This window comes from Monodelphis domestica, chromosome 1 (assembly GCF_027887165.1).
Source record: "Monodelphis domestica isolate mMonDom1 chromosome 1, mMonDom1.pri, whole genome shotgun sequence".
NCBI lineage: Eukaryota > Metazoa > Chordata > Mammalia > Didelphimorphia > Didelphidae > Monodelphis > Monodelphis domestica.
This window is the reverse complement of record NC_077227.1, coordinates 128,559,010-128,584,636: the sequence shown is the minus strand read 5'-3', so window position 1 is coordinate 128,584,636 and position 25,627 is coordinate 128,559,010. Positions and strand designations below refer to the sequence as shown.

The 25,627-nt window shown below is 38.3% G+C and overlaps 1 protein-coding gene across 5 annotated transcripts in view; it reads right to left on the bottom strand.

The window, feature by feature from the left end:
- The window catches only part of NTRK3 (neurotrophic receptor tyrosine kinase 3), a 459,350-nt gene that overhangs the window by 289,538 nt on the left and 144,185 nt on the right, over nucleotides 1-25,627 (bottom strand). For 3 of the 5 annotated variants that reach the window (XM_007479383.3, XM_007479384.3, XM_001364452.4), the window contains exons 5-11: nucleotides 21,127-21,284; nucleotides 17,882-18,024; nucleotides 17,412-17,553; nucleotides 16,593-16,889; nucleotides 8,687-8,710; nucleotides 6,821-6,885; nucleotides 5,889-5,991 (exon numbers count right to left, since the gene is read on the bottom strand). In XM_007479383.3, coding sequence (XP_007479445.1) covers nucleotides 5,889-5,991; nucleotides 6,821-6,885; nucleotides 8,687-8,710; nucleotides 16,593-16,889; nucleotides 17,412-17,553; nucleotides 17,882-18,024; nucleotides 21,127-21,284 — 932 coding nt within the window. The remainder of the gene's footprint in view (nucleotides 1-5,888; nucleotides 5,992-6,820; nucleotides 6,886-8,686; nucleotides 8,711-16,592; nucleotides 16,890-17,411; nucleotides 17,554-17,881; nucleotides 18,025-21,126; nucleotides 21,285-25,627) is intronic. The other 2 variants (XM_056806736.1, XM_056806743.1) reach the window with 1 other exon arrangement.

Below are 25,627 nucleotides of genomic sequence, written 5' to 3'. Positions count from 1 at the left end.
GCATAGAGTATCCTGCTGGGGAATGGTGAAGTCTATCTTTTTTAATCTTCATGACTAAAAGTCCTGTGCAATAGTTGTGTTGCATTGTCACTATTCAAGCACTTGGATATCTATTATTTCAATTTACCCTAAACACTCAGGGATAAATGGATATTTTCCCCATTTGAAAAACGGAGAAACTGAGGCACAAAGGGGCTGTGTAACTTTTAAAGTTCTTTTCATAAGTTCCTTCTAATTTGTAGGAGAGTTAGCTAGCTCATCTAACCCCATGTTAACAACAAATTATGGCAAAATGTTGTCCCTTTACTACTCAAGGCCTTAGTTCCTTCATCTATAAAATGAGAGGATTAATCTAGACAGTCTTTCCAGCTCTTTATGGCTAAAGCATACAGAAGAGGGAATAGATACAATCCCTGATCTCATCCTAACACCACTTTCCTATCCAAAATTCCAGTCAATAAAATAGTATCAGAAACACTGGAACGTTTGGTGATATCTACAATGAAGTGTTGGCCACATTCGCCTCACACTAAGAAGGACTTGGACTCAAAAATAAGTGGAAGCATCACCTGAGATACAGTGCTTTATACACAGTAGACAATAAATGCTTGTTTAGACAATTAAAGAACTGCTCCTGTCCAAAAGAGAGCAAACTTTAAAATAATGGGATTTCCTTCATTCATATGCTATTTTTTTAGACTTTGATGAATATCCTAGGATCTTCTAAATTACCTTTTCTTTGATTCACTTTTCTTTATTCTACTCTCTTCTACCCTACCACACTGCACCCCCTCCCCAGAATCTTAGGCAAACTGCAATTATAGCCCTTCCATTTCCCCACTTCCTCACCCACATAGGATAACTGAATTCTCTGCTGGTTGTGTGTGTGTGTGTGGTGTGTGTGTGTGTGTGTAACTTGACCTGTCCATCAAACATTCCTGACATAACACAGTTGTGCCAGGTTTTGCATCCATGTACATGCTGTACCTCAATAAAAGTCAAGGCTTTGGACTTGAGGGGAGGGAGAAGCGAGAAGAGAAGGACGAAGGAAGAAGTTGGGAACAGCAGGTAGGTGAATGGAAGGAGGAAAGGACTTGCAGGCTAGGGGCCACGTGGTCAGGTTACTTGGAGGAATGATTGTCTACCCTTATGAATAAACTTTATAAAATATATATTTGGATAGAAATATTATTTCAATTCTTACATATATATATATATATATATTTTTTTTTGTAGGGGGATGATTGATGAAGTTTGTACCTATGTCCTATGGCACATGGGCAAGAAAAGCTAGTGAATAAAATCCAGAAAAGATCTCAAATAACTCCCTGGAATGAAAGAAGAATGGTACATCTTGATCAACACAAGAAAATCATGGTTGACACCTGAGGTAACTATCTCCTTCTAATTTTCTCTAACCTGATAATAGAGGTTAGAATTAAGGTTGGTGTGATAGGATGATACCTCACATAAACACAAAATGGCTGGGAATTCTGCTTTTCACAGAACTTCTGAGTTGGGAAGGAGTTCAGAGGTCATCTTGTCTAAATTAGCCGGAAAAATGCTCACCCTGCTTTTGTTTAAAGAGCTTCCCTTTTATAAGAGAGGCCAATTGCCTGCTTTTGGACAGCTCTGTGAGGAATTGTTTTCCCTCTTATGTCAAGCCTGTATCTTTTACCCATTCTAGTTCTACCTTGGAGTCAAGGATAGGTCTTAATCCTGTTTCACATGACTTCCCTTCATTTACCTGAATATAGCTATCATGTCCACACAGTATTCTTCCCACTCCCACAAGTATCTTTGCCTTCAACTAAAACATCAACAATTTAACTAATCCTCATATAAAATGATATTAAGGATTTTTTTTGTTATTTTTGGTGCTCCTCTGAACACTTTTCATATTTTCATTTTCCTTCCTAAACCATAGCACTCAAATTCATCAAATTAGTCCAGACTTGATCAAGACAGAGTTCAGAGGGGCTATTTCTTTCCTATTTCTGGACATTATGCCTCTTTCAATTAAGCTTAAGATCATATTAACTCTCTAGGCTTCTGTATCAACCATTTAGCCACACTTCCTCTAACTTAGACTTCTGAAGTTGATTTTTTTATTTTAATTTTATTTCATCATTTAGAGCATAATTCTTTGGTTACAAGAATCTTGTTCTTTCCCTCCCTACCGTCCACCTACCCTTCCCCTAGCCGACACAATTCTATTGGGTATTACATGTGTCCTTGATCAGAACCTATTTCCATGTTGTTGATGTTTACACTAGGATGATCATTTAGAGTCTACATCCCCAATCATTTCTCCCTCAACCAATGTAATCAAGCAGTTGTTTTTCTTTGATGTTTCTACTCTCACAGTTTTTTCTCTGAATGTAGATAGTGGTTTTTCTAGTAAATCCCTCTGGGTTGTTCAGGATCACTACATTGCCACTAATGGAGAAGTCCATTATATTCAATTGTACCACAGTGTATCAGTCTCTGTGTACAATGTTTTCCTGGTTCTGCTTCTCTCACTCTGCATCAATTCCTGGAGGTTGTTCCAGTGCCCATGGAATTCCTCCACCTTATTATTCCTTTGAACACAATAGTATTCCATCACCAACATATACCACAATTTGTTCAGCCATTCCCCAATTGAAGGGCATCCCCTCTTTTTCCAATTTTTGGCCACCATAAAGAGTGCAGCTATGAATATTCTTGTACATGTCTTTTTCCTTATTATCTCTTTAGGGTACAAACCCAACAGTACTATGGCTGGATCAAAGCGCCCTTTGGGCATAGTTCCAAATTGCCCTCCAAAATGGTTAGATCAGTTCACAACTCCACCAGCAATGCCTTAATGTCCCAACTTTGCCACATCCCCTCCGGCATTCATTACTTTCCTTTGCTGTACTCATAAATTTGAGTAATTAGACCTTTGTCAGAGGTTTTTGTAATGAAGATTGTTTCCCAATTGGTTGCTTCCCTTCTAATTTTGGTTGCGTTGGTTTTGTCTGTACAAAACCTTTTTAATTTAATGTAATCAAAATTATTTATTTTATATTTTGTGATTTTTTTCTAACTCTTGCTTGGTCTTAAAATCTTTCCTTTCCCAAAGATCTGACATGCATACTATTCTGTGTTCACCTAATTTACTTATAGTTTCCTTTTTTATATTCAAGTCATTCATCCATTCTGAATTTATCTTGGTGTAGGGTGTGAGATGTTGATCCAACCCCAATGTCTCCCATACTGTCTTCCAATTTTCCCAGCAGTATTTATCAAATAGTAGATTTTGGTCCCCAAAGCTGAGAACTTTGGGTTTATCATAGAATGTCTTGCTGAGGTCATTTACCCCAAGTCGATTGCACTGATCCTCCTTTCTGTCTCTTAGCCAGTACCATATTGTTTTGATGACCACTGCTTTATAGTATAGTTTGAGATCTGGTACTGCAAGGCCCCTGAAGTTGATTTTTTGAACCTACATGCAAAACTTTATATTTATCTTTCATTCTATTTTCAGTTCAATCCAACATTCTAACCTACCAAGGATTTTGTTGTTTGTTTTAAGTGTGCATTGGCTGTGCATTATTTACAAATCTGATAATCATGCTACAATAAGCAATTAATAAAATTATTAAGAAAAACACTAAATAGTACATGACCAAGCACTGATACTTAGGCATTCTACAAGAGACTTCATCCCAAAGTGACTTGGAAATATTAACAATTACCATTTGGACCTTTTGATTCAGCCACTTCTGAACCCACCTAATTGTGCTACCGTCTAATACATATCTCTCCATCTTTCCTGCAAGTATAGCACAAAAGATCTTAATTTCTCTTTCCATCCACTGGCAAGGAGAGGCTAAGGGTACCTCCCCTCTTACCTTTGCTTTAGTCACTAAGGGGAACTTCCCCATCTTGAAGCTAAGCATGAAGCCTCAATGTCATACCTTCATACCTAGCCACAAATTAAACTGATAATGATCAAAGAATTCAACACAACTAGAGGATCCTTCAATAGGACTCATGATTAGATGTTCCCACCTTGCCTCAGACTCTTTCCCAGCTTCATGGTGGCATCTGGCCTCAAGCCCAAATAAATTCCTTATTTATTACTAACCTGGATCAACATCCTATCCTAAACCTTATTAAGATCTAAGCTGGAGAGTAGAGATCCAGAAGGGTAGAGGAGAAAAGGGTTCACAGAATGTGGCTGAGTGGGGCCAACCCAGCACACAGGGTAATTCATCCGACATGGGGACATGCTGTTCCAGGAGCATTATGACAATTAACAGGAAAAATCTGCTCTCAGAGCATTGCCAAGCAAGTGGCAAGGTCTCAGCTGGTGGTGCTTCATTTGGGGAATGAGAGGCAGCTCCCAATTCTTTCCCTCTTATCAAAGGGCGAGGGGGGGTGGTGGATATTTCTGAAAGTGGTGAGAAAGGCAGCTAAGAAAGAATTGTCTTTACTACAGAAGATCACATTAGCATGATTGTCTTAGAAATAACTGCTTAAAAGGAAAACATTCATAGCTACCTTAAAACCTCAAGAATAACTTTACCACATTTCTGGACACATGAAGCTTAGCACATCTGGCACCTGGAGAGTTCCAGTTGTTCAAACATCCTTATTGCATGTTGGTTTCCAAAAGCAAATCAATCTTATTCATGACTTCTGGTCCAGTGACAGTCTCCCATTTTCTTTCTCCCAGGTATATTTTTTAGCCAAAATATCTAAAATTAAAGCTACCCAGCCAGCTCATTTGGTCATGATTCTCCGTAACTCCTCAAAGTCATAATAAGAATAAGGAGAATACATAGTCAATGAGTTCCCAAGAACTTCCATAGTTTTCCCCTTTATTTCTTCATTCTTTTTTTTTCTATTCCTTGATATTATCTGCTAACGTGATAAGCCCACTACATTGCAAGAGTGTCTAAAGGACCCCTTCTTCTCACTCCTCATAATCTCAGTGGGAAAACATCAACTTCATTCCAGGCTCAGAATCTAAAAGAAATACTCTACAGAAGGCAGAAAATGTCAGGCCATACCTTTCATTTACCCCAGTCCAACACCCAAAATGGAAAGGAATTCTGAGCTTAGAATAAGTGTTGAAAAAGTTCCAGGTTTAAGATTGGTACCACAATCTCCCATACCTCATTTGGACAGGCCTATCCTTGCCCTGAATTGGGACTTCATGGATGGACACTAATTCACCATGTTAACCCCTCTCATGCTAGACCCGTTACACCAACCTTGGCCAGAAGCCACCACCACCCGGTGTTGGAGCTAAGCACTCCATGTTATGGAACCTCGCCAGTGGACTTAGAAAGCCTGTTGATCTTGGCATTGGCCCTGGGACCTGTGTGGAGCTACGTGCTGAGACACCACCATGAGGCAACTTTTTCATAGTAAAATCAGTAAGCTCACATCCTGCCTGGCCAACACAATTCCACTTTTTCTTCAGATCCCCAAAGAGGGGTTCAGAGAATTAAAAAAATACAATTTCTGAGCTCTAAGATCTAGAAGTCAACCTGCCCAGCAGTAATCACAGAACTCTAATGGTCCCTTATCTTGCTCTCATCACCACATTCCCAACTTGCTTCTTAAATGAGCACAGCTCTCACCAGTACAATTCCAGTAAAAGCAGAGATGCCACATTTGGGCACCAGTGGGCAACATCCCTGTCCCTGTTCCCCAGGCTGAATGACTACTAATTATAGCCACAGAGCAGACAGTTCCCAGTGAAGTTAATTAGGAGGCATTACCACCCACCAAATGATTGGGAGAGAGTCCTTTCAGGGAAAAGCGAAATTAAAATAGTCAAAATTTTTACAGTCAAAAGATCCAACTCTCCCCAAAGGCACTCATACTAATAAATGGAAATCCCACCATACCTTTCATTCCAAACTTGGACCGTCGGCCATATTTGTTGATCATGATAAAGAGAACCACCAAGAGGACACAGGCAAAAGCTGCAAGTCCAACAGCTATGGACACCTAGAGGAATAAAACATACTACTCAGAATCAGGTGTACCTCCAGAGTCCCACAGAGTATGCCGCTTAAGTGCTTTTTTTCCCAATGAGAGTTTTACAGCAGTAGCTCTTCCTGTTACATGATGCTGTGCGCCTACTGCATAAAATCCATTAAGAAACTAATTAACAAGACACTGAAGACTCCCAAGAAACTTACCACAACAAATTGGTAGGAAGAAGAACTCCTGGTTCCAGGATTCCATTCTTTGAGTTGTTCTCATCCTTGGTGAATGGTATTTGGGACCTGACTCAACCACCAATCAAAAATGACTTCCCCTTTGATTTTTGATTCAAAAAAGTTTTGATTCCTAAATACTAGGGAGCAAAGGGTCCTCCCAGGGCTCATAGAAGCAGTCAATCATCATGCCAAAATGCTGTGTAGAAAGTCCACCTCTTTTGGGGACTAGCTATGTGAAACATTGTATATCCTGTTGGACTCAATGTGCTGGTTAGTTTTGATAAACTGCTTATTTTTCTCCTTTTTTCTTTGTGGCAAGATATGGCTTAATGGATAAGGGAAGGGCTATAGATCTAAATATAGATATAGATAACTATCTATATCTATACATAAAAATAAAGGTGATATAAAAACAAAAAATTAAATTCTTAAAAGAAAATCTATCTCTAGAGGCATGGAACTCAGACTTTTAAATTTTTAGTCTTTCTCCCTAACAAAATACCATTCTCTGGTTTCCTTCTATCTCACTGTAGTACTAGTCAGAGTCTCTCTGAACCAAGCCCATTAAGGCCCCTTGGAAGAAGGTAATTCTTCTTGACCAGCATATGACTCACCCCAAAAGTGTCCTCCTCTGGTTTGTGGGTCACGGTGATAGGAGGTGTGGGGCTCACTTCATAGACTGGAACCAAAAGAACAGAGCAGGAGGGCAGTTAGTCAACAGACCATACATTAGAGAGCACTGGGAAACTCTTTGGAGCCTATAGTCACAATTCCATTCCCTTCCCCAAAGAATATGCCATCAATCCCTGCAAGAAGCCAATCACTCCAGTCTGAACCTTTGCATCCTGCTTTCTCCCTAGGTTTCGCAGCAGCAACTCTGAAACAGAAATCCTTTTTCTACTACATGACTAAAAACAATAATTCAAGAGCACGTATACTCAATCCTGCCCTATCTTTGAATTAAATATTCCAACTATCAACTCCATCATCCACATCTTCAAAGAGAAAAAGAAAACTTAGGATCTATAACCCAACTGGAATAATACAGTACTTTATGGATGGGGGGGCAAAGAAAATTTGGAAATGGAACCTAAATAACTAGGTATTAAATGCCCCCCTGAATGAGAGACAAGTGGATGCTCCCCATAGACTAGATGAAAGCTGATAACTCAAAACACTATCTTCATTGATGCCTGAGGCACTTGTGGACAGAAGACTACTACTAGACACTGATTTCTATCCTCTTCCTCCTTTATTCTCACATTCCCTTTCTTTTTTATAACACATTTATGCCATGGAGGTTGCTTAGTCTTGGCAGTGATAATTTGGGTCTAATGAGATTACTGGTTCCCAGTTCAAAATAGAAGCCACTATCCCATTCATTCCTGATTGAGGCTAGTGCTCTATGGCAACCCACTTTGTTATATATAAAGGAGAGACTTATGGAAACATTTCATTCCCAGTTACCCAGTCCAGGCTGAAGCCGTGAGTTAGCTTGTTCTAGGACTTATAGCATCTTCTTGGAGAAGAGCTTCCCCATCACAGATATCTCTAAAGGAACATTCTGTTGGGTTACTAGTTTCCAGAGACTGAGAAGGAAGAATAAATACATAATATTTGCATCTAGATGAGGCAACCTGAATGTGTCCCCTAAATATGATGAGAAAACTTCCATATAAAAGGTGAGACAAATTCCCATAATTCTATGTTATGAGAAAGAGATGACAAGGGTGGTAGACTTGCTTCAGAAAAATACAAAACACTATATGCAAAACCCTAATTACCTTAAAAACAGTTTAACCCTTGCTCTCAAATAATTTTTAAACTCAACTTCCATAGTTCCTTCAATGACTTCAACCAGCCCAGAATAATAGTGAGCCACAATCGCACGGCAAATATAGATCACTGGTCATCTCTCAAATGCTCAAATGGACCTGTGATCTCATTGATTTAGATATTGACCTTCTCCCCTTCCCTAAAAAAATAAATGTACATTTCAATCCATCTATGTCTACCCTTGATCTCTACATAAGTTGGAAGCACAAAAATGGACATCAAAAACTATGGGTATCATAATTCCTGTAGGAACTAACATCTAGGGTATTTGATATAAATCCAAACCCAATTTGAGAAAGGTTAGGTCCAGCAAGACTCATTGCTACTTTATCAAGGAACTAAAAACCCCTCAAATCCTCTAGATAGGCTTAGCTTCAGTCAAGTAAAGAAAACTGAAGTGTAGAGGTCCAAAACCCAAAAAGCACAGTCCTGGAGTTCTCCCTAGAGGAAAAGGAGCCAGGAAGGCATTGCCCCAGCAGCCTAAACTAGGAGTTGTCTCTATCCTCCAAATCAGGGTATCACAGATAACTCACGCTCTCTCAACTGTTGGTGAAGAAGGAAGGAAGGCTGTCTGAATTCAGAGGAACTAATAAAAAGGATTGAGAATGTGAATAATTACAAATCAAGAGGCAAAGGAGACTTACTTGAGACAAAGTTATCCGTACTCTCTGCAAAAAGGACAAAGAGATAATTAACACATTTAATTAAAAAAAAAAACAGAATAGGGTAAGACAGCCATTTCTGCCAGTCATTACCTTTCCCCCTCACCCTGATCCACTGTTGCCTTAGCAACTTCCCAACTAAAGGCCAGCTATCCCATCTCATCACCTTAGTGTAATGTCCACACTGCTGGGGAGAGACTGAAGAGAATCCCTCTGATTTGAAGGGGTATCACTGTCCCCATACCTGGAGGTCATGCTGTTTTCACTGTGGCAAGAGGAATCGGAACCTCAGCACTCTTGTGTCACTCCACAGCTGTTTCTTTGGATCCAAGGGAGAATAATGATGGTGGGAGGAGGGATGTAAGGGTAGGATGAAAAGAGCTTCAGGGAGATGAGCATGCTCTTTCCATTATATTCTGAAAGGACCACTTGTGCTTGAAGAATGAAAGTTCAAGCATTTATCTTAGAAGGAAAATGAAATGTGTAATTTCATGGTGCACAGGGGTTCCTCTAGAACTGGCCCTCACCCCCGAAGAGACTTCATGTACTGGTTGTATTGATTATCTCTGGTTTTCCATGATGTGCTTCCCTCCATCTCCCAGAAGAGATGACCTCCTCTAGTTCCCTGTTTACATCGATCCCTCTACATAGACAAATCTCAAAGATAGACCTTTTTTCTTTAAATGAGAAGCTTGAGAAGGTGACCTCCTGCAATGACCTTTCTACCATGTACCTGAGACACTCAGTGAGGGCATGAATGAAAACCTCAGCCCCTTAGATCCAATTTTGCCACCTGCCAGCTCCAGCAGGCTCTAGCCAGTAAACAACCTTCTGTAATGACCTGGGAGGGGGAAGTGTTGTTTTCTTTGGGAAGGCTAAACCCAGGCATTTCTGAGGTAACACTAGTCAGTATCAATTCTCTGTTTTCTTAGGCTGTTAAGCCTCATCTGAAGGGCTGGATCTGACGTTTCTGCTGCTTCCATCTTCCAGGCTGTAGGTGACAAAATGCCTGACCAATTTTTTTTTTTAATGGCCACGCCCTGACAGCCTGAAAGAACAGGGTTGCCAGATCAACTCACGGGTTCATGCTGATTTGCATGTTTCTCATAAGGTTCTCATTTATTAGAGAATATTCTCACGTCAGCCAAATGTTTTAACCGAGTCTGTGAACCCTGTAATCTGCCAATCAGCCTATGAATGCTTAAATCCTTCGCTGCTGTCTGGAAACGTTTATCCATCCAAGATTCACATGGACATTGAAACAAGGTGCCACATTCACAGCACATAACCCATGGGTGGATTTGGGGTTTCACACTGTTGGTGGGTGGGGAAAGTAGTAACTTGCTTCTAATTGGTACCCACACCTCAATCTGAAAGGGAAGATGGACTGGGGAAATGAGTGGGGGTGGGGAGAGAAGCATCCTTGTCACATCATCACCTTGCTCTAGGAAGAATAGAGGTCACATTTTTCAGTGGGTGCAGACCCAACATTCCCTGGAAAGGCCCCCAATGGGGGGAATTAAGTGGGGCCCAGAGAAAGGAGAACAGAGCCAAAGATTTCTGTTCAACCATCCCTGATCATAGTTGAGATACAAATAAGGCTCAAAAACAAGAGCAACAAGAGATTCCTCCTCTTCCCTAGTCCCCAGAAAAGTCAATACCCACGTTAGAGAAAAGAAATGGGCTTTTATGCTTCTTTACTCACTAACACATGCATGTCACACATCCAAGCTTCATTTCACAACAAAGTCAAACTCTCTCTCTGATGATGGTGCTGCTGAAGTGACCACCCTCTCCCTAGCATCCTGATACTGTGCTGGCAGGAGTCCCTCTGAACCCATTCTATGTCCTCCAGTGGAAGGTGACTGGCCCAGTTAGGGGAGATGGTGCCAGAGCCAAGGTTAAGTGAGTTTCTGCCAGTCTTAGTTTGGCCAGATCTGACTGAATTGGGCCTTTTTCTACTGCTTATTCTTCTAATGGACTCGGCTCTAAAGCTTCAAAATGAAGTCATTAAATGGCCAAGCGAGCAATCAAAATTATGCAGTCAGAGAATATTTACTAAGTGCCTACTATGTGTCAAGTACTGTGCTAAGTGCTGGAGGTGCAAAGAGAGGTAAAAAACGATCTGCTCACAAGGAAGTTTAATGAGGAAGATAACTTGCAAATAACCTTGTACAAGCAGGAAGTTTACAGGATAAATTGTAGAAAAATCAATAGAGGGAAAGTATTAGAATTAAGGGGAATCAGGGAAGGCTTCTTCTAGAAGATGGGAGTTTATCTGGATCTTGAAGGAAGACTGAGAGGCTGAGGCAGAGATGAGGAGGAAGAGTATTTTAGGCATAGGGAATAGCCAGTGAAAATGACCAGTCTGGAGATAGAGAATTTTTTTCAAGGAACAGAAAAGAGGCCAGTGTCACTAGATTGCATTCCTAAGCATTTTCTGGGGAAAATCCCCTTTGACATCTGCCCGATTTCTAAATTCAGACTAATAACAGTTTCTTTTTCCTTATATCCCTTATCTACTATTTCCCTAACTTGAGAACATCTTTTAAGCCCTAATCTTCCTCCTTCCACTTGTAGGTAAAATCAGTCTTCCTCTGCTTGTTTTCTTCAGACTATTCCCTCTAATCTCTATTCCTTACAGCATCCCTCTCTCTCAGACTCTGATCCTTTCTGACAGCATCTCTAGGCCCAGAAGACCCTAAACAGATTCAGCATCACACATTTATAAAAATGACCATTCTGAACAGAAAGTCATAGAAGGCCCACTCTCTATATCAAACCTGGAGTCCGTTTCTAATGTTTCCACTACTTCCATGATAACATCCTTACTAGCAGAAACTATTCATAGAATATCTCTTAAATGCCCCCCTTTGATTATCTATTTACTCTCCTCATTTGTACTTCCAGACTTCCTTGGGGCCCAGAATAGTCATACAAGGGAGAACCCATATTTCTCCCCAAATCCCTTTTAATAATCACATCTCCACATTGAGAAAGCTTTTATTTCATTCCTTTAATTATTAACCTGTGCCATTATTGCTGTTTCTGACTCATGAATGCATGAAAAGGAAACAAAACTCCCAATCCAAGATAAATCCTCAGATAGCTAACCCCAGGGGAGCCATTCCCAAAATAAGATATCTCAGGATGTTTTCTTAACAGAGACCAAGGAAGAATAGGGGTTCTTTAGTTGAAAAGCAACTGCCAATGGAATAAAATAATGTGAGTATATACAGTGTATAAGAGAATGACAAATAGGAAAATGGGGAATAGGATGATTGATCACCACAAAAGCAAATCTGAGTAGGGGTAGATCTATCTTGGGGTCACTGAATCCTAAAGGCTCCTGACAATAAACTTAAGCTTGCTGTGATATCTATACCAGTTTGGAACACTTCTTTCTGGGACTCTAGGATCTCAGCCATCCCCATTCTTGGAAATCTGACAACAATATCCCCTGGTCTCATGTCTCCCCCATCAGAAAAAAACTTTGCAAAGAAGGTGGATTCTTTGTCAGATGACCTAAATTAAAGGCAATCTGTTGGAATCTTTCTGTCCAATTTGAGAAATTCTGCCAGTTCTCATATTTATAGACATTTCTCTAAAATTCAGTCATTCTACCTGTGGAAGAATGCCCTGGGGAGAGGAAGATGCACATATCTCTCCATACCCTGCATAGGTAGAAAGAATATTATCACATATTTCTGCAAGCTCCTTTGCTTCCTACATTGGGGGAGGGTAAGCTAATTAAATGAATAGAGCTTATTATCCTCCTCAAGCTCCATCCCCTGAACAATTTACCTTTCTGCATATTTACATCCCTTGTCACTTTCATAGAATTGTTCCATCTTTTCCTGTCACTAATTTTTCATCATGTATTTAATTCCAACATGTCCAAAGGTGAACTAAACTCCATTTCCCTATCTCCACCCACCAAATACCCCTTCCCACTTCTGTTTCTCTGGATGTCACCAGCACTCTAAAAGTTGTGATTTACTCTAATCTCTTACCCAATCCAGTCACTCAAAATTCATGAATCAAACCTTGATGATATCTCTTGAATCTGTGCCCTTTCTATTTCTAAGATCCTTTACTCTAACTCTGGTCTTTATTACCTCTCACCAGGATTATTATAAAAGCCTCTTAACTAGTCTTCTTGCCTCAAGTCTAACTCTTCTATTTTTTTCTTTATACTATTGTCTAAACAGTCTTCCTGATATGATACTCTGATCATGTCACTTTTCTATGTAAAAAACCTTCTGTGGCTCCCCTCAGTCTATTTAGAAAATTACAGGTATCCCTTCCACATTGTGAGAGGTTAGGAGCATGGCATCCTCTCGATCTGGAAAATGTGTGAAAAAATGTTTGACCTTCCCTTGGTACCAGAAAATTTTGATTTTTTTTTCTTATGGAGTATTTACAGTACCTTATCATAAAGTTTGGGTTAAGGATTTGGTCACATGATATTTTATGCATCTCTAAGTTTCTAAACTCTTTCTGTGTTGCCTGCTGGCCTTTGCATGTTATCTTTAGTCTCTATGCAACTTTTCTTATGCCAACCTGTGACATATCAAAATTGCAATGGGAAAAATTGCAATGGGAAAGGGATACCTGTATAACCAACCATGGCATTCAAGAACTTTCATAACCTGGCTCCAATTAACCATTCAAACCATATTTTCAATTATTCCTTTTCATTTCCTCTATGTGCTAGTCAAACTCCATACCCATCTTACACTCTCCCATTTCCTTTGCCTTTGTTGACACCATCCCTCAAAGTCTAAAATGGACAAATATCCCTTACCTGACTTCTCTGCTTCTTGAAATCCTTCTTTCAAAGCCTACCTCAATCACTACCTCCTCCATGAAATATTCCCTGACCCTCTTTCTTCCCCAGTGTAAATGTTCTCACTCTCCTCAAATATTTTCATCCAACTTTCCTTAGATCTTTTCATTTATACTTATCAAACTCCTTACTTGTATCAGTTATAAGTGTATGTTGTTTACCCACTATTATATTGTAAGGTCAATGAAAGGTAGCAGAAAGATATGTATGCATATATGTGTAAATATATACATATGTATGTATATGTCACCATTTTATATATACATATTTATACCACACATATGTAATCATAGTTATTCAATATAGATATATACACACATTCATACAGATCTTTGTATCCCCACCACCAAGCACAGTTCCTTGAAAATAGTGTTTAATAAATATTGAACTGAATTAAATGGAAATGAGTTGTTAAAATTCACTGCTCTATAATAAAACTAACCTTGCATGGAAGATGCCTAAGAAATTATGCCTGGAAATATTTGCAGTGGAGGGGCAAATGTGTTAGGTGGCATAATTCATAGTAAAAATCTACTTGATAACCCTAAGGACATCCCCACTTTTCCCCACTACCTACACACTACTACCAACAGTTCCATCATCACCTGCATATCTTAAAAGTTATCCTAATGAGATATGGAGACTGAATAAGAGATCAAAAGGGTGCCCAGAGTCTTTGTAAAAGGGCCCTTTGAGTTCTATTAAAAGCTAGGTTCATGCATGTCTGGAAAATACCAAAATATTGCTTCCCTTCCACAGGAAGGAAGAGAGCTAAGTTCTCTGGATGCCAGACACCATTCTATTATTTCTGATCTCTGTGAATCCACTTCTCTGACATAGTCTATGAAAGAGAAGCCCAATTTAACTTTACTATTGCTTTCCTTTAGTCTTCCTTCCTTCTCCATAAGATCCCAGATAGCAAAATCCATTCCCTTCAAAGACTTTGCCAATTCATTGTCTTGTCCAACTCATCATCATCATCATCATCATCATCATCATCATCATCATCATCATCATGATGACTGTTGTTATTATTATTGTTGCTGGAATTAATATGACATTTTAAGATGTAAAAAGCACTTTATATAAATCATGTTATCTGATTCTCATAAGAGACCTACAAGATAGATGCTATGGGTATAATTATGTCCATTTTACAGGTGAGGAGAGTTTCAGAGAATTCAATGACTTTTTCATGGTCACATACTTATTAAGTGTCAGAGAATTTGCACTCAATTTTTTTTGACTCCAAGTCTAGGATTTTTTCTTGTTTTGTTTTCCCTACTACCAGATGGATGGCTTCAGAAGGAAAATATGAAGTTTACTTCTCAGGAGTCTTTGAAAAAAGATTTACACTTTTTCAAGGCAAGTTATATGTGCTCCCCCTTGCACGTGGTAGAATGAATAAAATGACCTCTAAGCATCCATTCTAGCCCTAAGAGTTTATAAAGCTAATCTTCTGCTGAGTGATATATACAACCAAACCTTCTCTAAGTTTGAGAACTCTTTGTACTCAAAATAAAGGCCATAACTATTTCTATCTCCCAAAAGACAAAGGAGGAATGAGCCAATCAAGAAAATCTCTTGGACTTAGGGCACTGGGATCTTTCTCAGGGCTAAGGCTAGAAGCTCCCTTGAGTTCTGTCCATGTGTGGTTTTCAGTATCTGAAATATTGGAGTCCCTTAGGAAAGATTGTTCTCTAATCTCCAGGGGTCTCATTGGCAAGAAATTTTCTCAACATTCAGCCTATTTTCCCTTTTCTTCCTTTGCTCCCAGTACTCCTCATTATTTCCCTCTTGCACTAAGCTAAATAAGGCATCTTGAAGCTGCCACTTCTCAGTTATTTGTGGACTGTGAAGTCCCCTTTCACAACAAGCAAACAATACACAGATTTAGCTTGTGATCTCTCTCATCCTAAATCACTCTTTCCTTTTCTCCTCCCTTAAAAGAAACCTCAGAGGATCATCTAGTCCAACGATTTTCAAACTTTTTGGTCTCAAGACACTTTAACACAAAAAACTTATCGAAGACTCCTAAAGAAATTTCCCACTGGAAATTCAAAAATCTTAGTTTCATTATAAAACAGTTTTAACCTCATGGACCCCATGAAAGGGATTCATGGACCCCCAGGTATCTCTCTGAATCACACTTTGAAGACTAGGCTATCCTCCATAAGTAAATCCCAAAATCGTCCCAAGAGTGGGATGCCTAATTGCTAAATTATCACTCTATAGAACAAGAAATTACATAATTATCTTAAGTAACCTCTTTACTGCCTGTTATTTTTGCTAGGCTTTTCCTCTTCCTGATCCTCAAATCCTCCAGTTAATAGAAGATACTTGGGGAGGTGAGGGAGTGGTACAGCCTAGGCTGTGCAAAGAATAAGTGAAAGGCTTTCAACTTCCCAAGACCACAATCTAATTGAAGTTCTTATTTTGCTGTAGTCATTGCCCTCTCTATCTTTCACTTATTTCCTTAGTTCACTTCCATAATCTCTCATGCTTTCCCACCACCACCCCCATCTTGCCCATAAAGCAATGTTGGGTAGTGGCGGGGGGTGGGGGGATAGAAATTGGGCTAGGAGAAAAAGGGTCCAAGTTCTAGTTCTAGACCTGCCATGACCTGGCTATGTGGCTTTAGACAAGTCACTCCTCTAGTATAAATCTGTCTCTTCCTTTGTAAGATGAGGAGGTTAGACTAAATGATATCTGAGGTCTTTTCCATTTCAAAATATCTATGTAGGCACCTGGGTCAGTGGGATGGAAGGTAAATCCTTAAATATGTAACTGTGTGAACATGTGTATTTGGTACCATCTTGGAATGGCATCCTTTTAAAAGCAAAACATGTATCTAGATTGCACTGATCTAATACAGTGGTGTTAGCTGAATTTAACATATCGAATCACTGCATATTGATAATAAGGAAAATGTAGTTGTTTTCTCTTCCCCACCAAACCATTGAACATAACTAAATATTCTTGGGGAAACTGAGTCTACCCCAGATCAGAACCAAAAAAAAAAGACTGCATTCCCCTCACCTGGAAAGGGCTCCTTGAGGAAGTGACCCTTGATGGTCTGATTGGCTGTGCCCAGCTGGTTTTTGGCAATAAGGGTGTAGTTGCCATTGTTATAGTGGGTGGGCTTATTGAAGAGAAGGCAGCCTTCAGAGACCTCACCCTCTTGGTAGTATTCCACCCGAATGATCTTAGACTCCCTCAATGGCTGCCCATTGTGCAGCCAGTGCAGGGTAGGGGGTGGGTTCCCCCGGACCACAAACTCGATGCAATGCTCCAGCCGCAGTTCAGGTTCCTCCAGGCTCATCACACGTGGAGGATCTGCCAAAGGGAAGAATACCTAAATTGCTGGGGTATTTTAAGATTTCACATCCTGGAACCTTGGAAGAACTGGGGCTTCTCATCACAGATTTTGCCTACTTTCTTTTTTTTTTCCAAAAGATTGTCTGGAGGAATGAAAGTTCCACTAGCAAAGAAGTAAAAAGTATCTTTGGTTCAGCCAAATTCCAAAATCCCTCTTAGTAGGGTATCTCCATCTGTTCACCTTTCAGAAGCTGGTCTAGAGAAGTCAGGGACAAGATCCAAAACTAAGCTTGCTGGCAAGGTCATCTCAGAAGAGGTCTTTATTGTAGACACACTTCTATAAGAAGCAGGGACCCCTCCCCCTTACCCAGAATTAGAAAAAAAAGCATGTCAAATGTATGTTATTTCCCTGGCCTTTTCAGTTTCCAAGTAATAGGCTTCCAACTCTAAACCAACTCTTCTGATGCCCCCTATTTCCCACCCCACAAGCTCTTTTGAGTCAGAAATCCTCCCACAGAGATGCCACAAGCCCATACTCACAGTAAACGGTGAGTGCCACACTAGCATTACTCATGCCCACCACATTCTCAGCAATGCAGGTCAAGGTGAAGCCATTGTCTTCACTGGTGACGTTGACCAGGGTCAAGTTGATGGCATGAACATTGGTCCAGTTAAGGTTTGTCTGAAAATCCAATGGAGAGAATAGTCAAGTCATCTTCAGTCAAAGTTCCTTTTACCCTCAGATTCCTTCCTTTTCCATGCCTACCTCCAACATAACCTGAGGGATGGCTAGATAGGAGAACTACAGCTGTCCATACACTTTTATACTGTATTAGGTATACATTAGTATACTAAAAAGACCCATTTCTCCCCTGATCATTTAGCTACCACTACTTTTTTAGCTCCTGGAACTTAGGAGGAGCTTAGTGAGAGGAGCTCACTTCTAAGCCTATTTGGCTGACTGAATTTGATCTGTGCTCACATCTTCCTCTTCTCTCCTAAAAACCTACCTGGTGGGTATTGATGGACTGCAGTCCTGTGACAGTCCAGTCTACATCAGGCAGGGGGGAGCCAGAGCCATTACAGGTAATGACAGCATTCTCACCTTCTCGTACAGTCAGGTTGATGTGGCTTACACTAATCTCAGGTAGGTCTGAGGGTTGGGAGAAGACAAAAGAATTATCAGCATATTGTACAACTATATCTGCCTCATTCTCTCACTGGGACTTGGAGGGTTCTCACTCCTCCCCCTACCTTAGTAAACAGGATCCTTAATTTAGAAAAAATCCAAATGAGATATGGGTAATAAGATAGCAATATGGCACAATGGAAAAGATGCTACCTTTGTTATCTCAGACAAGTCATTTAACTACCCTGGCCTCAGTTTCAGTTTCTTCATCTGTAAAATAAGGAGGTGGATGATCTCTGAGGTTCTTTTACACTCTAAGTCTATGAACTTATGATTAACCTTACCAGATTATGGTATATTCTGATATATTCTGATGCTATATATAATTTTCCTAACGAGAAACTATCCTAAGCATGTAATTGCAAATTCAATGTATTCTCTCAATTCAATATCAAGCACTATGCTAAGAATTAATGCTACAAAGAAAGGAAAAAGATAGTCCTTGCTCTCAAGGATCTAACAACCTAATGTCTTTCAGCAAATGCTTGCATAGAAAAAGAAAAGTATAATAAACCTACAATTAGAGGAGTCAGGTTTCATGCCTCTGTTCTGCTGCTTCCTATTTATGTGATCATAGTTAAGTCTTCTAATCTCCCTAGACCTCCATTACCTCCTCTGCAAAATGAAGGAGTTGGTCATTATTGCTAAGATCTCTTCCAATTCTAAATCTCTTATCCTAAGTCTCTTCTGTCATTGGTCACAAGTTTCAGGTTAAGTCTATGTGGGTGGGTAAAAGGACTTTGTTCTTAAGAGTCCCAAAGGCAGGACTCGCAAAAGACAATTCAAAGAATCATGAAAATACCCTTAACTAAATATAAAGGACATGATAGATTTGATCTTGTGTGGAGATCCTAGAGCAAAGACCTATTGAAAAATGTCCCATAAAGAAAGTAATGTAGAAAGAGACTACATATGTCTCTTTTGGTTTGCATAGTAACATACAAGCAGGCATTTAATTAACATGAGTTGATCTGAGTAAGGAGTTGAGTCTCCTCTTCTTAGGCAACCAATAAAATGGCACCTATTAGAAAGGTGCTCCACCTTATTAGACGATGAGACCGCCTGGTAATTGACTGTTCTCTCTTCTCCCAGGACAGAATGGAGTAGGGACTCTCCAGATCTCTCCCAGCCACCAGCACTAACACTTCAACTCACATCATTTATAATCCTCTAGGTGGAGTGGACTGGTCCCCATCCCCCTTATTAATAGCCTGATACAAAGCAAAAGGTGTCCTTGATCTTTTCTCCACACAGACAAAAAGAGACACTGATTGATCACAGCTCTAACTCAGCTCAGCCCACAGAGTCTCCACCAAGGTGCACCTGGCAGGCAGCAGCTAGAAGATAGGCATTTTTCTCTCACCTGTGTTAGCCTAGCTAGGAGGGAGCAGAGCTATAGGGTGGTCAAGTAGGAGAGCAATGGGAATGTGGAAAGCAATGAAAAGGTTCCCTAAGGAACATATTCTCCTCAAGTTTGCTGACGTTTGGCTACATGTTTTATCTTTTCACAACCATATGAAACATTACTCCTAATAAGAGAAATTCAAATCAAAACAACTTTGAGATATCACCTCGCATCTAATGAATTGTCAGAGATGGAATAATCCATGATGGAGCAGTTGTGGCTAGAGGGGTACACCAATGCACTCGTTAGTAGAAATCTGAATTGGTTTATCTATTATAAAGAACAATTTGAAACTAGACTAAGAAAATGGTTAAAATTGCCCATACCCTTTCCCTTTACCCAGAGATCCCACTGGTGTGTGTGTGTGTGTGTGTGTGTGTGTGTGTGTGTATCCCCCAAAGTCAATAAGAAAAATAAAAATATTTGCAGGAACAGCAATCTAGATTCAAAATAGAGGCCCATCAATTGTGATATGGCTAAATAAGTTGTTATATATGCACGTTGTGGAATCTTATCATATTGTACTAAAAGATGAGTTTAAAGATGGGTTAAATGAAGATGGAGCAACATGGGAAGACCAGATATGTGTGATCTTAAGCAAGGCCAAGAAAATAAAGCCAGAAAAACAATACATACAATGACTACAACAATGAAAATAGAAAGAACAACAATTCAATAAAACTGAATGGTATGAACACATGACGATCAACCTCTCCCCAAAGAGCTTCTGGAAGGCACCTACCACACTTCATTATGAAAGGAGGGAGGGGGATACAACTATGAAAGTCTGCATATGATCTCAAACTTTCTCAAGATGTAGGTCAGTTTTACTAAACTGTTTTTGTTAGAAAACTTAGTTGTAGGGAATCAGAAGAAGGAAATTATTGGAAAACGTAGATGGTATAAAAACAGATATCAAAATTTATTTTAAATAGTTTTCATCAATTTTTTTAATTTTGTATGTTAATATACAGTTTAGCATGTATTTTAGGTAGCATAGAATTATCTCAACTGCTATATTTGGGGTTTAAAACACCTTGTTGCTAAACTGACCTTTGACACTTGAAAATTGAGCAAATTGCTGAAACCTTTAAATACCTTAAGCAAAACTTAAGACTCAGCAGTTAGGTGATAGACATAAATAATCTGATTTTATCCTCCCAACAACTCGGTGAGGTAGACACAGGCCAATTAATTCTATTTTATCATTAAGGATATCAAATGGAGCTCAAGGATGAGAAACAACTTGGCCAAGGTCATGCAACTAATAAATGATGGTGTCTGAATTCTATCCAGTGCTCTTTCTCATATGTCATACTACCTTTCTCAAAATAACATAATTAAATGGCATCAAAGATTTAGATATAAGAAGTAGGAGATAATTGAAAGGAATGTGGTTAATTCTCTGTATTCCTGAAATGATGACTCTCATGACTGTCCCCAAATTGGAGAGGGATGGGCAGGACAATAAAATAGGGGTACTGGAATTCCCTCAAGTCCCAGATGTGTTTCCAGAGATCAGAGCTGAAGAAACAGTAGGGAAATTGGGAGTTGGTTGTTTGAAATAATAATTTTTGGCTCTGGCCATTAGTGGAAGATGGAGAGCCCAAGCCTAGCAGGGAGAAGACAAGGGAATTGACATTTTCGTTCAGCCCGCTTACCACACTGGGTGATGTTCATACGCTGCAGGGGAATTCGAGAGCCATCTGTGCTGATGCAGAAGAGATTCTGACTGTTCAGTTTGGCCTCACCCTGCTCTTGCCACAGCTGCATCCAGCGGATGTCACAGCTGCAGTTGAAGAAATTTTGCTCTAATCTCCTATGGACAAAAAGAGAGAAAGAAAATCATTCAACCAAAAACAGACTAACTCCTAGCATTTTGCTTGAGAAGCAGAGATGGCCCACACCTGGTCTTCAGAGATTAAGGGAAGAGTTTATTTGACAAAACCTTATAGAAAAGTGCCAAAAGTTTACTCATCTATGATTGTTTTTTTTCTTTTGAAACTAGAAAAATTAGGGAAAAGATGAATTAAATCTGTTTCCTTTCGTATTCACCAGATAGTAATTAATATTCCTCATCCACAAAATGTATTACATCACTCCATTGCTCAAAAACTTTCAATGGCTCCCCATTGCCCACCAAACAACATCCATGTTCTTCAGTCTGGCAAGAACGGACCTTTCTAGAATTGTCTTAAACTGTTCCTTTTCAAATACTCTTCTCTAGCCAAACACCATTGCCTAAACAAAACCTGCAGTATCCCACTTCCATACTATGACATGCCATTTTCTACATCGAGAACATTTTCTATTCCTACCTCCACTTGTTGCAATCAAAATCATCCTCAAATATCTTCTAGGAAGTCTTTTATGTATATCTCAGAAAGAGTTTTCTTAGAATTCCTATTATGCCCTTTTTGTATACCTTATGTAGACTTGCCACATGCTATTTGATAGTATGGTTAGTTGGTTCCATGTCACAGCATCATAAAACTTCAGAAACCTCAGAGGGCATCTAGTCCAACCTATACCTGATAAAGAATCCCCTCTATAAAATGCTAATGAATGGTCATTCAGATACTGTTTGAAATTCCTGTATCCCCAATGGTATTGTAGGCACCTAGAAGACAAGGACCTTGTCTTTCACTCATTGCATTTTTCTTAGCAGTTAGGCACAGAACTTCACACTATGGCTTTTGAGAAATAAGAAGATAGGAAGGAGACACTGATTTCAGAGAACCAAAAATACACAATAAAATTTGGGGGACATTACCTTGGTAATATTAGGGAATCAAAAAATATTTCCTGATCAAGTTAAGGGTTTTTTTAAATGCTAATTTGGCTGAAATATATAAGATCAATTAGAATAGGAAGAAACTGAAATTGGTGAACAATGCAATATTGCAGATGTGAGTTAATGGAGTCCTGAAGTAGGGAAGGAGCTTTAAAAATGGAAAGCAGAAAAATCTTAATGAAACTTATTATCTTGGAGTACAAAAGGAATTGAACCTGAAACAGTAATTTTTCTTAGAACATTCCCAATAACCTCAACTAGCAAGAAACTCACTACTTACCAAAAAAAGAGTCCATTCCATTTGTTGAAAAGCTTTAACTGTTAAGGTGGTCCATCAAGTAAAATATCTCTTTTATAGAGGAATTTTGTATGGTTTTAACATATACATGAGAGATGCCTTTTGGTAGAATCTTTTTAAGATGGCATTTTCCTATATTGAATCAAGTGTTTTATAATAGTAAAACAGTAAGCAATTTGAAATCTTGTTCTCTTTGGACCTTTCAGTCAATTATATTTTTTAAGGAATATCATTTGTAAAAACCTGCCTATTTTCTCCTCATACTCTTCATTAAAAGTGCCTTCTTTAAATTTATAGATGTATAACTATAAAGATTTTGTAAAAATGGGAAATTAGGAATTTGTGTCACTGGCCAGGCTGCCATAAACTTTCCTCTTTTTATTTTATTTTCTCTTTTTTAATATTTTATTTTCCTAATTACATATAATAAGAATTTCTCAACATGTTTTCCACAATTATAAGATTCAATTTGTCTCCCTGCATTCCTTTCTTCCTGCTTCCCTAAGATAGTAAGCAATTTGATCTGGATTGTACCTGTATTATCATGCAAAAATACATTTCCATATTGGTCATTGTTGTGAAAGCATACTCTTATAAAACCAGAACCTAAAATTTAAAAAAAATTAAAAAGTCAAAACCAGTATGCTTTGATCTACATTCATATTCCAACTATTCCTCCTCTGGAGGTGGACAGCATTCTTTCTCATAAGTCTTTCAGAATTGTCCTGGATCATTATATTGATGAGAATAGCTAAGTTATTCACAATGGATCATCATACAATATTGCTGTTATTGTAGTGTTCTCCTGATTCTGCTTACTTTACTTTATCAGCTCATATAGGTTTTTCCAGGTGTTTTTTTTCTGAAATCATTCTGAGTCATCATTTCATATAGCACAATAATATCCCATCACATTCATATGCCACAGTTTGTTCATACATTTCCCATCTGAAGGACATATCCTCAATTTCCAAAACTTTACCACCACAAAAAGAGCTTCTATAAACATTTTTGCATAGATATATCCTTTTGTCTTTCTTTTTATCTTTTTTTGGGTACAGTAGAGGTATTACTAGATCAAAAGAAATATACAATTTTATAGCCCTGTGGGCATAGTTCCAAATTGTCCTCAAGAATGGATGGATCTCTTCACAATTCCACCAATAATGCATTAGTGTCCCCTTTTTGCCACATCTCTCCAACATTTATCACTTTCCTTTATTATCATATTAACCAATCTGATAGGTTTGAGGTGGGACCTCAGAGTTATTTTAATTTGTATGTATTTAATCAATAGTGGGTTAGAATAGTTTTTCATATAATTATTGATAGCTTTGATTTCTTTATCCAAAAACTGTTCATATCCCTTGACCATTTGTCAATTGGAGAATGACATATTCTTATAAATTTCACTCAATTTTTATATACTTGAGAAATGAGGCTTCTATAGGAGAAATTTGATGTGAATTTTTTTAGTTGGTGATTTCCCTTCTAATTTTGGTTACATTGGTTTTGTTTGTACAAAACCTTTCAAATTTAATATAATCAAAATTATTCATTTTACATCTTGTAATAATGTTCTCTATTTCTTGTTTGGTCACAAATTCTTCACTAATCACAAATTCTTCACTTATCCTCAGGTCTTAACAAGAAAACTTTACTAAACTCCCCTAATTTGCTTTATGGTATCACTCATTATGTCTAAATCATATATATGTTTTGACCTTATCTTGGTATAGGATGTGAGATATAGGTATAGATGTGTCTATACCTAGTTTCGGCCATACTGTTTTCCTATATTATTTTCTAAATCATTTTTTCATTAGCAATTATGTCTGAAATACATTTTAACATTTAGTATTTTACCTCTCTTGGATCTTTTAAAACTGAAATCCTTCAGTATCTTTCAAATTATTTCACTCCCACCAAGAACCTCCTTCGTGTATATGTAATCAATCTAGTCTAGCTGTATCTTTGTTTCCTTGGGTGCCATTTCTACTACATCATATGGCACATCAGAGAATAGGATGTTAGAAATGAAAATATAGTAGCTATGCCATCATTGATGGAGATAATATTCTGTTATTTAAAACTTATATAAATATTGTCCATTTTTATCTGATAGTTTTAAGATTTCTAAATAAACTTTTATCTAAATCTTGGGTAACTCTTGGTAAAAATTTCTCTCATTTAACAAGGAGATTAAATATATCCTAGCTAAAGTGGTCTGGAGGCTTATTTGCACTTTTCTCTATGGTGGTTGATTAATATAGGTTAAACTTCCCCAGGTCAAATAAGACAGCACATATAAAATGTTTTGTAAAATTTAAAACATTATATGAGTGCTATCTATTATTATCATTATTTAAAAAGTTCCAGTCTGTTTTATTGTCTGCTCTTTTATCAATTTCCCATTTTCAACACTGATAACTTTAAATGAATAATATAGAAGCTATTTAACTTGCATGGCATATATTATTCTCACTCAAATTATTTTTTTAATTTGATATATATTTATTTGTTGCTATCACAAGTGAATGGTTTAACTGCACAGAGATCATTGACTTGGAAATAATTCTAAAAATGGTAACCAGGATACATCTTTGAAAAGATATAGTCAGTTTCATTTTGGTGCTATGCCACACTGTCCAGGGCATACCAACTTGCTTCTTGAAGAAAATATTTATATAAGTTTCTATGCAATCTATAAGCCTTTAACTTTTCTTATTTATTAATCCTCAGCCAGATTTTCCACCATATATTTCATTGTTCATCTTTCCCTCTGTTCACTTTTGCATTGAAGTTACTAAGCATTAAAGTATATGTTCATCTTCAGAGTTTTATGAAGAATTTTGTATAATTTCCTACTTTTTCATATTCTGCAACAGATGTAGGCACATATGCTTCAACTGTTTTATGGTGGGTTTTTTTTTTCCCAAATACTCATAATGAGCACTACTTTAAGAGATAACCAAACGTCTCATGAAATGATAGTCCTTTGATTCTTTGGATGCACAATTAAGTCAATTCTTCCACTCTGTTATTTACCTCTCCAAGAACTTGGAAGCCA